Source organism: Lepidochelys kempii, chromosome 8, assembly GCF_965140265.1.
Source record: "Lepidochelys kempii isolate rLepKem1 chromosome 8, rLepKem1.hap2, whole genome shotgun sequence".
In the NCBI taxonomy this organism is placed as follows: domain Eukaryota; kingdom Metazoa; phylum Chordata; order Testudines; family Cheloniidae; genus Lepidochelys; species Lepidochelys kempii.
The window spans coordinates 52,136,031-52,148,438 of NC_133263.1; the positions used below are offsets into that span (position 1 = coordinate 52,136,031).

General features: G+C 44.2%; 1 protein-coding gene across 9 annotated transcripts in view; it reads left to right on the forward strand.

Moving 5' to 3' along the window:
• The window catches only part of FAM20B (FAM20B glycosaminoglycan xylosylkinase), a 48,869-nt gene that overhangs the window by 5,847 nt on the left and 30,614 nt on the right, over window positions 1-12,408 (forward strand). For 4 of the 9 annotated variants that reach the window (XM_073356507.1, XM_073356515.1, XM_073356511.1 and 1 more), the window contains exon 2: window positions 7,498-8,023. In XM_073356507.1, the coding sequence (XP_073212608.1) occupies window positions 7,647-8,023 (377 nt within the window). In that variant the 5' untranslated portion in view covers window positions 7,498-7,646. Of the gene's footprint in view, window positions 1-2,504; window positions 3,670-5,220; window positions 6,848-7,497; window positions 8,024-12,408 lie in introns of those variants that run through there. The other 5 variants (XM_073356509.1, XM_073356510.1, XM_073356513.1 and 2 more) reach the window with 4 other exon arrangements.

The window sequence follows — 12,408 nt, forward strand, 5'->3', positions numbered from 1 at the left end:
GGTGTTTCTTCAGGAAAAAATTCTAGGATAGGCCCAGCCTCCGAGAACTGCCTGCAGGGCTGTATGGTGGAGGTTGCTACAGACTAAGGGAGACACCGCAATAGACCAGTAAATTCACAGGAAGCCTTAAGCACTAGATCACAAGGGTAGTACAGAACAATCACCAAGTAATGAAAGAGAGGTGGTAAGAGTGTCTGCGAATTCTAATATAATGTTTTTGGGAGTATGTGAATAAAACAATTCTATGCTGACAAGATCTATGTAGGGGACGAGAGGGTAAGCTACCAAGGAATCTGCCAGAATGGAATGGGGGGATGCCAGTAGAAATTGGTCTCTCAAGGCTGAAATAAATTGCACTGGAAACTTTGTTCAGCAAATTTCCCCATATTTACTATGATGAACCTTACAGTCCTGTTCATAGGATATTCTTACACAAGAAACTATGAATATTTAGTAGTGTTGTAGTATTTCGGATGGCTGGAAGCATAACTGGGTTTGAAAAAGAACTGGATACATTCATAGGGGTTAGGTCCATCTATGGCTGTTAGCCAAGATGGTCAGGGACACAACCCCATGCTCAGGATATTGTGGCTGATGTGATTAGGCCCTATGATGGTGTCCCCTGAATAGGGCCTAATCACATCAGCCACACTATCAGAGGCTTGTTCACCTGCACATCTACCAATATGATATGCCATCATGTGCCAGCAATGCCCCTCTGCCATGTACATTGATCAAACTGGACAGTCTCTACGTAAAAGAATAAATGGACACAAATCAGACGTCAAGAATTATAACATTCAAAAACCAGTTGGAGAACACTTCAATCTCTCTGGTCACTTGATTACAGACCTAAAAGTTGCAATTCTTCAACAAAAAGACTTCAAAAACAGATTCCAGCGAGAGACTGCTGAATTGGAATTAATTTGCAAACTGGACACCATTACATTAGGCTTGAATAGAGACTGGGAGTGGATGTTTCATTACACAAAGTAAAACTATTTCCCAATATTTTCCACCCCCCACTGTTCCTCAGACATTCTTGTCAACTGCTGGAAATGGCCCACCTTGATTATCACTACAAAAGGTCGTTCTCTATGTATATAAATCTCCCTTCTGTATTTTTCACTGCATGCATCCAATGAAGTGAGCTGTAGCTCATGAAAGCTTATTCTCAAATAAATGTGTTAGTCTCTAAGGTGCCACAAGTACTCCTTTTCTTTTTGTGAATGCCAACTAACACGGCTGCTACTCTGAAACATGGTCTGAATGAGTATGACAGCTCTTACGTTTTTCAGAGGAGACAAAAGTCCATTTAAGCATGCACTTGAGTACATTCAGAAAATTGTAAGATGCATTTATTCCCAGGCTTATTTCATGTCACTGAGCTATGAAATTCTGGGTCCAGATCTGACTAAGGAGGCCTCTCTTGTTCTGTCTTAATGTTCCTCTTATCTGAAAATCTTAATGACCAAGTCAAAGTCTTGTAAATTATGTCCAGACAATATTGTGACAGGCACCTTAATAGATAATTTTGATTCTGTCCCTGTAATGGCATTGGCCTCCAAGTACAGTTATTTTCCAATTTCTCAGGTGCCAGAGTATACACCCTTTTGCTTTTGTGCTATGCCTGCTGTTTGTTTTTGCTTTTGGAAAGTGGTGCTGGGTTTGCTTAGAGGTGGTTGGTTGGCTGTTGCAGGACCTCAAGTCTTAAGAATATAAATGGATTCCATTTCCTCCACAAGTAGTAGAGAGCTGATTATGGTGTGTTGCCGCCACTGAGAGTGCCAGTTTGGGGAAGGGAATGGTTTAGCTGCTGTTTGGCTATAGCATGAATAACCTTCCAGTCTGGCAGGAAAGTATTGTGATATGTTTTTATTTAATAAGTGGATGGGAATGCTTTAGTTGAGATGTTTGTGTGCATAATGAATGTGCTTTGGTGTTTTAAAAGTGCTGTAATGTGGGCATGGGACAGGAAGGCTTGGTGTTTGCAAATAATACAGAACTGTCTACAATCAGAGTTGAAATCCATAAGGAATTATCTGTGGGAACTTAGTGAAAAGCAACAACAGCAATATTAAAAACCTGGCATTGTTTTTATTTTCAAATGTTGATTTGTTTTTTCTGGGACATGTCGATGTGGTAACATGGGAGAAGGGTGATTCTTTTCTTCTTGGGGTGTGTACATGGAGTTTACTTAGGTAATAAAACTCTTGGACTGTGCCTTTTGTTTAATCAGCAAGGTTGCTGGAGAATCCTTGAGGGGGCCATTTAGGGATCTGGGGCAAAAATTGGGGATTGGCCCTGCTTTGAGCAGGGGATTGGACTAGATGACCTCCTGAGATCCCTTCCAACCCTGATATTCTATGATAAGAACATTGAGTGAAAGGACTTTCTCAGGCCTTGTCTACACTAAGGGTTTTGTGGACAAAAGTTATGCCAGTGATTAAAACCCAGTATAATTACATTGCTTGTACATGTTTTCACAATGCTCCTTCTTTCAGCAGAGCACGTCCACAGTTGGTACTCTAGCATCGACAGAGAGAGCAGTGCACTGTGCAACTCACCACCTTCTGCAGCCAGGTGGTGTGGGAAGGCGGAATGGGTCACAGTGTATCATGGTAGGGGCTCAACATCCCATGATCCATTTTTCCATGGGCTTCCGACTGCGTTTCGAGGCATTTTTCAACGATCCCTGTTTACTGTGCACCCGCCATCTCTCTGAAAGGATGGATCCTGCACTGCTCTCTACTGTTGTCACTGTTATGAACACGTTATGGCTCGTCATGCAGTATATCATGAACACCCAATCTGAACATGAATCAGAGGTGCCTAACCTGCTATGAGCCCTGGAAAGAAACAACACCAGATTACTTTTGACATTCACGGAGCAGCTGGATGCGGAGGATCGTCGCTTTTGGGCTCGGGAAACAAACACTGAATGGTGGGATTGCATCATTATGCAGGTCTGAGTTGACAAGCAGTGGCTGCAGAATTTTCAGATATGAAAGCCACCTTCCTGGAACCGTGTGCAGAGCTCACCTCAACACTGCAGCGCAAGGACACCAAAATGAGAGCTACCCTCTCAGTGGAGAAGCGTGTGGCAATTGCTGTATGCAAGCTGGCTACTCCAGACTGCCAGTGGTCGGTTGCAGAGCAGTTTGGAGTCAGGAGGTCCATCTTTGGGGCTGTGTTAATGCAAGCGTGCAGGGCCATTAATTGCATACTGCTACGAAGGACTGTGACTCTTGGCAATGTGCATGAAATAGTGGATGGCTTTGCAGCAATGAGATTCCCTAACTGTGGCAGGGCGATAGATGGCATGCATATCCTGATTTTGGCCTTGGACCATCTTGTGACAGAGTACATCAATAGAAAGGGGTGCTTCTCTATGGTATTGCAGGCACTTGTGGATCTCTGTGGCCGTTTCACTATCAACACGGGGTGGTCCGGGAAGGTGCATGACGCATGCATCTTCAGAAATGCTGGACTTTACAGAAAGCTGCAAACAGGGACTTTCTTTCCAGACCAGAAGATTCAAATTGGGGATGTTGAAATGCCCATAGTGATCCTGGGAGACCCAGTGTACCCCTTACTCCCGTGGCTCATGAATCCTTACATGGGAAACCTGGACAGCCACAAGGAATGCTTCAACAACAGGCTGAGCAGGTGCAGAATGATGGTAGAATGCGCCTTTGGCAGATTAAAGCACACTGAGGCTGTCTTTATGGCAGGTTGGACCTAAATGAGGAAAATATTCCCATGGTCATAGCAGCCTGCTGTGCGCGCCGTAATATTTGTGAGGTTAAGGGGTTAAAAGTTTTCCCTGGGGTTGAGCACCTGGTGGCTGATTTTGAGCAGCCAGATACTATGGCTATTAGAGGAGTACAGTGGGGGGCAGTTCAAATCAGGGAGGCTTTGAGGTACCATTTTGACAATGAGATCCAGTAATGTGTCATTACAGCACTCTGCCATGCTTTGTTGCTGCTTTTCATTAAAATTTTGTAGATTCCTGACCGTGATTTGTTCTCGGCAAATGATCGAATTGCCACTGAGTATTAATTCCAGCAGCAACCACCATGTGTAGGAGACAAAGAATAGTTATCTTTCACAGAGTATGTTTTTATTAAATACCAATTAACAACACACACAGAAGGCTTGGTGGGAAGGGAGATAACAATGAAGGGCAGTGTAGGTGCCTGTATAAGTGGTCTGTTTTTCAGAAGTGTTTAACACCAACAGCTCCCTTGGAAATCAAAGGAATCTGTGGTTGCTCAGCATTTCTAAGAATCAGGCCACTTATATATAGGTACCTAAATTTTAGGTACTCAGTGTGAGACTCTTTCACTTAGTGCTTTAATCTGTCTAGTATTGGGATAAATAAAGCATAAATAAGTGTTTCCATTGTAGATAGTAGTGGTTCTGAAGTGGGCTATATGATTCAGTGTTAACTCTAATAAACCTCTGAGATATTTTAAAAAAGGAAACAAAAGAAAGCAAGTTCCTATACTAGTTACATTTAAAATAATGAAGTGAAATAAAGTGAATGAATGAAGAAATAAATAAAGATATAGTGAGTTGAAGATAAAATTCTGTTCATGTTAATCTGCTTGGTCTTTTTGTTAAGATCAAGATGAGTGTTTAATGCAGGGGTTCTCAAACTGGGGGTCGGGACCCCTCTGGGGGTAGTGAGGTTATTACATGGGGGGGTCGCAAGCTGTCAACCTCCACCCCAAACTCCGCTTTGCCTCAAGCGTTTATAATGGTGTTAAATATACAAAAAAGTGTTTTTAATTTATAAGGGGGGGTTGCACTTAGAGGCTTGCTATGGGTCACCAGTACAAAAGCTTGAGAACCGCTCGTTTAATGTCGGGGGGGGGGGGCTGTCTTACACTGCAATGTTAGATTGAGCTCCTAACCCAACTCCCATCCACATACACACATCTCTAGCTCAAGTTAAGTGGTGCTTTAAGTTTGAGCTAGTTAACCATAAGTCAAGGGGTGATTGGAGCTCAAATGCTGCTAAAACTCTAGGACAGGGGTTCTCAAACTGGGGGTTGGGACCCCACGGGGTTGCGAGGTTATTACATGGGGGGGAGGGGGTTGCAAGCTGTCAGCCTCCATCCCAAACCCCACTTTGCCTCCAGCATTTATAATGGTGTTAAATATATCAAAAAGTGTTTTTAATATGTGGGTGGGGGGGGTCACACTCAGAGGCTTGCTGTGTGAAAGGGGTCATCAGGACAAAAATCTGAGAACCCCTGCTCTAGGAAGTAATGCATTGGTGATATAACACTGATTATAACTCAGCAGCTGTTAATCTAATCATTATGTGTAGTTTGAGTGGTGTTTTGCAGTGTGGTTACTCAAACTAGCTTGCATGGAGTAACTCTAGTGTACTAATTTGAGCTAACTGTTGCAGTGAAGATAAGTCCTGTATCCTGCACTTGCAGGAGTATGGCCTTTTTGGTCAGGTGAAGGTTTGCCATCAGTACTGCTGATTCCCATTGCCAACCTGCATACCACAAACATTCTGTTCTGAGAAATTCTGCCCTTCCTAGATAGAACTGAAGGAGGAATTTTAGCTTATGTGAATGTCCTGGCTCATTTTCGATCAGTACCAGTAGAGGTTCTTTTTATAACTGGCAGATCAGATAAGTATTCTATAGATAAGGTGCCTGTAGTGCTAGATTGAAACAGCTCAGGCATTTGGCCTCCTTTTTAATTCTTCCTTTTCCCTTCATGTAATTTGGTGTGTTGAGTGACTAATCACATTAAATAAGTTATTCACACGTCCGCTGCATGCAAGTTGCCTTTACAATGACATTGTTTACATACTAATATCTGCAAACCGGGGCTATCAAGAGTGTTTGAGACGCAAGATGTGTGACCAGGAATGAGCAATCTGAACTGAGCTGTCACCTCACAAATGAAACAAACTGAAAATGATGGGGCTAAAGTTACTATATTTTATGCTGCACATTTAAAACTGTTAACCAGTTACACAAGGAGTCAGTTTCAAAATATGGAGATCTGTTGATGGGTGTGGAACTGCTTGTCCCTGCCTGTAACTTTGTAATCTGGTTTAAAAGTGGGTCAGCAGGCTGTCCCCCATCTTACTGTTTTAGTCTAACATTAAGATTTTATGCAGGAATGCTCGTACTGTGCCTCCCTGAGGACAGCAGTGGTGACTTGCAAAGAGCCCAAGGATATCTATCTCATTAAAACAAAGTAGATTTGCAGCTACATTCATCTCTTCAGTGCAGGGTATATATATCAGGTCACATACTGATCTTCATATGCAATGTAGTCCATCTTGATCTGAGCAAGCAGGCCACAACTTTCATGCTGAAGATGAGGGTGGCTGTGATCTGCATTTGGCCAGTGGGATGCACTTTGGCTATCCTTGTGTTGTAGATGGTAAAACTGATGGTAAAATAACTTAGCAAGTGCACGTGTATTACTTATTTCTTGAATAAGTAACTCATCCATTTATTGCTCATCGCAGTGAGCATCTACAGCTTAGGGTGCAGTTTGTGGCCATTTTGGAAAAAAATAGTTTACGTTCCTATGTGCAATCTCTGCCAGCTCCATGAGTGTCCCACAGTGATGGAGATGTCGTGTCAGTTTTCATTTGCTTTCTGGTTATGTTTAATTAATAATGTAGGAATATTCTTTTCTTGACTTAATTTAACTAGATTTGATTAACTGCTCATCAGATGGGCCTTAATTGATAACGATTTATCAGGAGAGACTTATTGAACAGGGAGATGTCTTGCATCTGTCTTAAATATGAAGACACACATGTGCTACAGCATAGTTGCTTGGGCTGAAGTTTCAGAACAAGGTGATATTTTTTTTTTTTACTTCCTTTGTGTCTGTGAGGCTGTTGATTGTCTGTTGTTTGTCTCTCCTCTATTTGCTTGCTCTGGAGATGTTTGTGGCTATCACTTTTGCAACCTGCTGTGAAGGATGGATTTAATATACTGGAATTGATGTCACACTTCTGATTTTCTTGGGGGCAGTGCAGAGAACTTGGGGATATTATAAGGACCCCCTTTTTTTTTTTTAAAAAAAACAAGACTTTTCTGCTTTTAAATGTGATGCCATCAACTTAAATAATAATTCTTTCAAAATGTTTTTCCTACTGTAGTTACAACCAATTTTAGTTGTTACAAATGCAATAATTAGATAATGTTTCCTATATTTGGCAGCCTTTTGTGTATATCGTTTGTTTAACTGTATCAGTCCATTTCCCTTGTTTGTGTGGGGCGTTCACACAGCAACAGGGGAGAGTATTTACAGAAGAGGAAAATGGGATTGAGAAACCACAAAAATTAGCAGGAAAATTTGGGGCTGGGGTGCAAATGCAGAACTCTTTAACATGCTTAGCAAAAATGACTAGATTTTGAGTTGATGGTACCAGAGGATAGGTACCTGTGAAACTTAAATATATATACATATATTATATATATATTTTTTTTGGTTAATTTGTAGGGGTACCAGAAGATACTTCAGTGATGATAGACCCACAAGAGTGAAAATTATGAATGAAATGCATTAACATCCCCCTTTGACCCTGATCTCTAATAGACTTCTTGTAGCCCTTGGAAGAGAGGGTCAGGGGAGAAGGGTTGAAGGTCACCATGAAGCTAAAGCAGCGAGTGGTACTGCTCACCATCCTCCTTGTCATTTTCATTTTCACAAAAGTTTTCCTCATTGACAACTTGGACACTTCAGCTGCCAACCGGGAGGACCAGCGGGCCTTTCACCGCATGATGGCAAGCTTGCGTGTGGAGCTAGACCCCCGACTTGATCATACGCTGCAGTCCCCCTGGGAGATTGCCGCCCAGTGGGTGGTACCACGGGAAGTGTATCCCGAGGAGACGCCAGAGCTAGGGGCTGTTATGCATGCCATGGCTACCAAGAAAATTATAAAAGCTGATGTGGGCTACAAAGGGACCCAGCTGAAAGCTTTGCTGATACTTGAAGGGGGACAGAAAGTGGTCTTCAAACCTAAGAGGTAAATATATCTATCAGTGACTGGATAAAACACCCTATTTAGGTTTTTTCCTCCCTGTTGATTCTTTAATTTGTGAACTGATATATGTCCATATTGCATATGATGCAGTCTAGCATTCAGAAGGTGGAATCGAGCCATGCTGGCGATTTGGTAATATTCAGCTTGTCTGCCAGCTGAACTTGAGATGTTCAGCATTGACCTCCAAACCCAACCTCTCTATAGTTCAGAGGCATAATCAACAAGGTTGGTCAAACCTTGCATTTCTGAACACTGGCTTCTGACCAGTGTTTGCTGGCCAGATGCCAGGTACCTGAAGAGGATTCATGTAGCATTCCACAGTGAGAGGCTAGGTGTCATGATCTGGGTGCCTTATGGGAGTGAGACTCGGTGTGGGGGTGGGCGGGCAGGAAGTGGAAATTGATGGTCATCTTCAAACTAGGCCTAGAAGGCTGTGTTGCTAGCTGTGGAATGTAGTGTTTTACGTTTTTCCTTGTATATGTCAATATGGAAATTGCATTTCTGCCTTGATTGAACATTTTCTCATTCCACCATAAGGCTGCTTATGTGACTTGTGTATGCCTGTAATGCCTTCTAAACTAACTTTCCTTTAGGAAAAGGTGGACTGCTGGAATTTTCAGTAACATTTCTCTAATGGCCACTTGCACAACTGGTTTGGAGTTCTATCATGGGGCTGTACTATATTGAAATAGTATGAACTTTTTGCATTGAAGTGGTGGTGATGCAGCTTACACAGGATACTGCATGCATATTGTAAATACCATGTCTTGTTACTGTATTTCTATAGTGCTTTTTATACAACTGAATGCCATAAAGAACTTCACAAAGCCTTAAATTACATTCCAGTAATGGAATGTCTGTCTGCAGGCCGGCAAAATGGTTGTACATATCAAGGACATGTACAACCAGGAATGTTTTTAGGAACACCAGACAATTTGTGGTGGTATGCAATGCGTGTGAGAAAAGAGGGGATGCAGAGGGGAATTTTTGGCAAGGATGTAGGAGTTTATCCCTGCCTCTTTTTCATAGGATTCTGGAAGTTTTTAAGCAATTGCCCACACTCAGCTTCAGAGCAGGTAGTCAGGTTCTCTATTTACCATCTTTCTGATTGAATCCAGTAGATCTGCTGGAGAGTTAGCAGACTGAGTGGGCAGTCAAAAAAGTAGAGCCCTGTGCGGATACTAAATCTATATCTGCGGTTATAAATTGGTATCCACGGAGCTGCAGGGCTCTGCCAGGAACCGCAGCAGTGGAAGCAGCAGTCTGGTAGGCTGTTGTTCCCAGGAGCAGCTGGGGTGGGTAGCATGCTCACCGGCAGCTGTCCCTGGTCTTGCTAGTGCAGTTAGTAGGGCTGGGGGCGGTACAACCACGCTGGAGGAGCCGCTGGCATGGTGCGCTGGCTCTTGAGAATGTTATGAACCATTAGGAAAGGGATAGATGAGAAGATAGAAAGATGAGAAGATATCTTAATGCCACTATATAAATCCATGGTATGCCCCATCTTGAATACTGCATGCAGTTCTGGTCACCCCATCTGAAAAAAGATATATGACTATTGGTAAAGGTACAAAGAAGGGCTACAAAAATAATTAGGGGTTCCATATGATTAAAAAGACTGGGACTGTACAGCTTGGAAAAGAGACACCTAAGGGGGGGGATATGATAGACATCTATAAAATCATGAATGGTGCGGAGAAAATGAATTGGAAAGTGTTATTTACCTCTTCACGTAACACAAGAACCAGGGGTCATCCAATGAAATTAATAGGTAGCAGGTTTAACACAAACATAAGGAAGTACTACTTCATACAAGGCACAGTCAACCTGTGGAACTTGTTGCCAGGGGATGTTGTGAAGGCCAAAACTGTAACTTGGTTAAAAAAAAGAAATAAATAAATTCATGGAAGTTAGGTCCATCAATGGCTATCAGCCAAGATGATCAGGGACACAACCCTGGGTATCCTAAGCCTCTAACTGCCAGAAGCTGGGACTGTATGACAGGGGATGGATCACTTGATAATTGCCCTGTTCTGTTCTTTCCTTCTGAAGCACCTGGCACTGGGCACAGTCGGGAGACAGAGTACTGAGCTAAATAGACCATTGGTCTGAAGTAGTATGGCCATTCTTATGTTCTAAAGCAAGGATTTGACTGGACCTCACCTCAGGGTCATAAGTAGGGCTCAGTGACCTGGGACCTCCGTGACTTCTGCAACGGCCAGTGCAGCTGATCCCAGGGCCACCCAAGCAGCTGGCCCCGCAGACTGCTGTAGTGGCTCTGAATCCAGCTTCTCAGGCGGCCCTGCAGCCAGCCACACCAGCCACTGCTGGAATGGCCCCGGGACCAGCTGCTACTCTGGTGGCCCCTGGCAGCTGGCTCCTGGGATTGCCTGAGCAGCAGTCCCAGGGGCAGTGGGAGCAGCCACAGGTCAGCAGTGGTCCTGGGGCAGCTGGAGCAGCGGCTGGCCCCAGGGCTCCCCCACAGTGGTGGCTGAAGCAGCCGCTGGCTCCCCAGGACTCCCCCCACAGTCACTGATGTTGCAGGCTCCCCCTCTGGGAGCATCCTGTTTCTTGCCCCGCCCCTCAAGATTCAATCAGATATTTATGGTATAAGTAATGGACAGGTCACAGGCCACGATTTTTTGTTTCTTGCCTGGGACCTGTCCATGACACTTACTAAAAATACCCATGATTAAATCATAGCCTCAGCCCTGGTCTACACTACGAGTTTAGGTCGAATTTAGCAGCATTAGATCGATTTAACCCTGCACCCGTCCACATGACGAAGCCATTTTTGTTGACTTAAAGGGCTCTTAAAATTGATTTCTGTACTCCTCCCCAAAGAGGGGATTAGCGCTGAAATCGACATCACCGGGTTGAATTTGTGATAGTGTGGATGCAATTTGACGATATTAGCCTCCGGGAGCTATCCCAGAGTGCTCCATTGTGACCACTCTGGACAGTACTCTCAACTCAGATGCACTAAACAGGAAAAGCCTTGGGGACTTTTGAATTTCATTTCCTGTTTGGCCAGCATGGCACAGGTGACCATGCAGAGCTCATCAGCAGAGGTGACTATGGAGTCCCAGAATCACAAAAGAGCTCCAGCATGGACCGAACAGGAGGTACTGGATCTGATTGCTGTATGGGGAGATGAATCCGTGCTATCAGAACTCCATTCCAAAAGACTAAATGCCAAAATATTTGAAAAAATCTCCAAGGGCATGATGGACAGAGGCTATCACAGGGACCCGTGGCAGTGCTGTGTGAAACTTAAGGAGCTAAGGCAAGCCTACCAAAGAGGCAAACGGCCGCTCCGGGTCAGAGCCCCAGACATGCCGCTTCTATGATGAGCTGCATGCAATTCTAGGGGGTGCCCCTACCACTACCCCACCCCGTGCATGGACTCCTGCAAAGGGGGAGTCTCATGCAACAGGGACGAGGATTTGGGGACAAGGAAGGTGAGGAGGAGGAGGATGAAACCGTTCTCCCTGGCAGCCAGGAACTGCCACACTGGATCCAATACTCTTCCCAGCCCTCCCAAGGCGGGCTCCCGGACCTTGAAGGCAGAGAAGGCACCTCTGGTGAGTGAACCTTTGTAAATATAATACATGGTTTAAAAGCAAGCGGGTTTAATGATTAATTTGCCCTAAAGACTTAGGATGCATTTGCTGCCAGTACAGCTACTGGAAAAGTGTTAAAGTGTCTGGGGATGGAGTGGAAATCCTCCAGGACATCTCAATGAAGCTCTTCTGGAGGTACTCCCAAAACCTTTGCAAAAGGTTTCTGGGGAGGGCAGCCTTATTCTGTCCATCCATGGTAGGACACTTTACCACGGCAGGCCAGTAGCATGTAGTCATTGCATAACAAAGCATGGCAGTGTATAATCCCGGTAGTTGCTGGCATTCAAGCAAAATCCATTCTTTATCTCTCTGTATTAGCCTTAGTAGAGTGATCTCATTCATGGTTACCTGGTTGAAATAGGGGAATTTTATTCAGGGGACATTCAGAGGTGGCCGTTCCTGCTGGGCTGTTTGCCTGTGGCTGAAAAGAAATGATCCCAGCTGTTTGCTTCACCTCTCCCCAGTGGCTATCATCCCAGAGATTTGGGTGTGGTGGGGGAGGGTTAGTTGGGTTTGCAGTACACGTTAACCTGAAAACCGCAGCCCCTCCTTTTAAATGGACAGCCCATTTTAAATGGCCAACCCAATGTTCATTTTGTGCTTTCCTGCACTCTGACGTTACTTGCCTCCATGCATTTTGCTGAGCTCTTTCAGTGCGGGAGGACTGCATGAGCTCAGAGAACATTTCATCGCGAGTGTGGTTTTTTTTCGCTGCCTTATCTGCGCTAGCCTCTGGGATGGAGACGA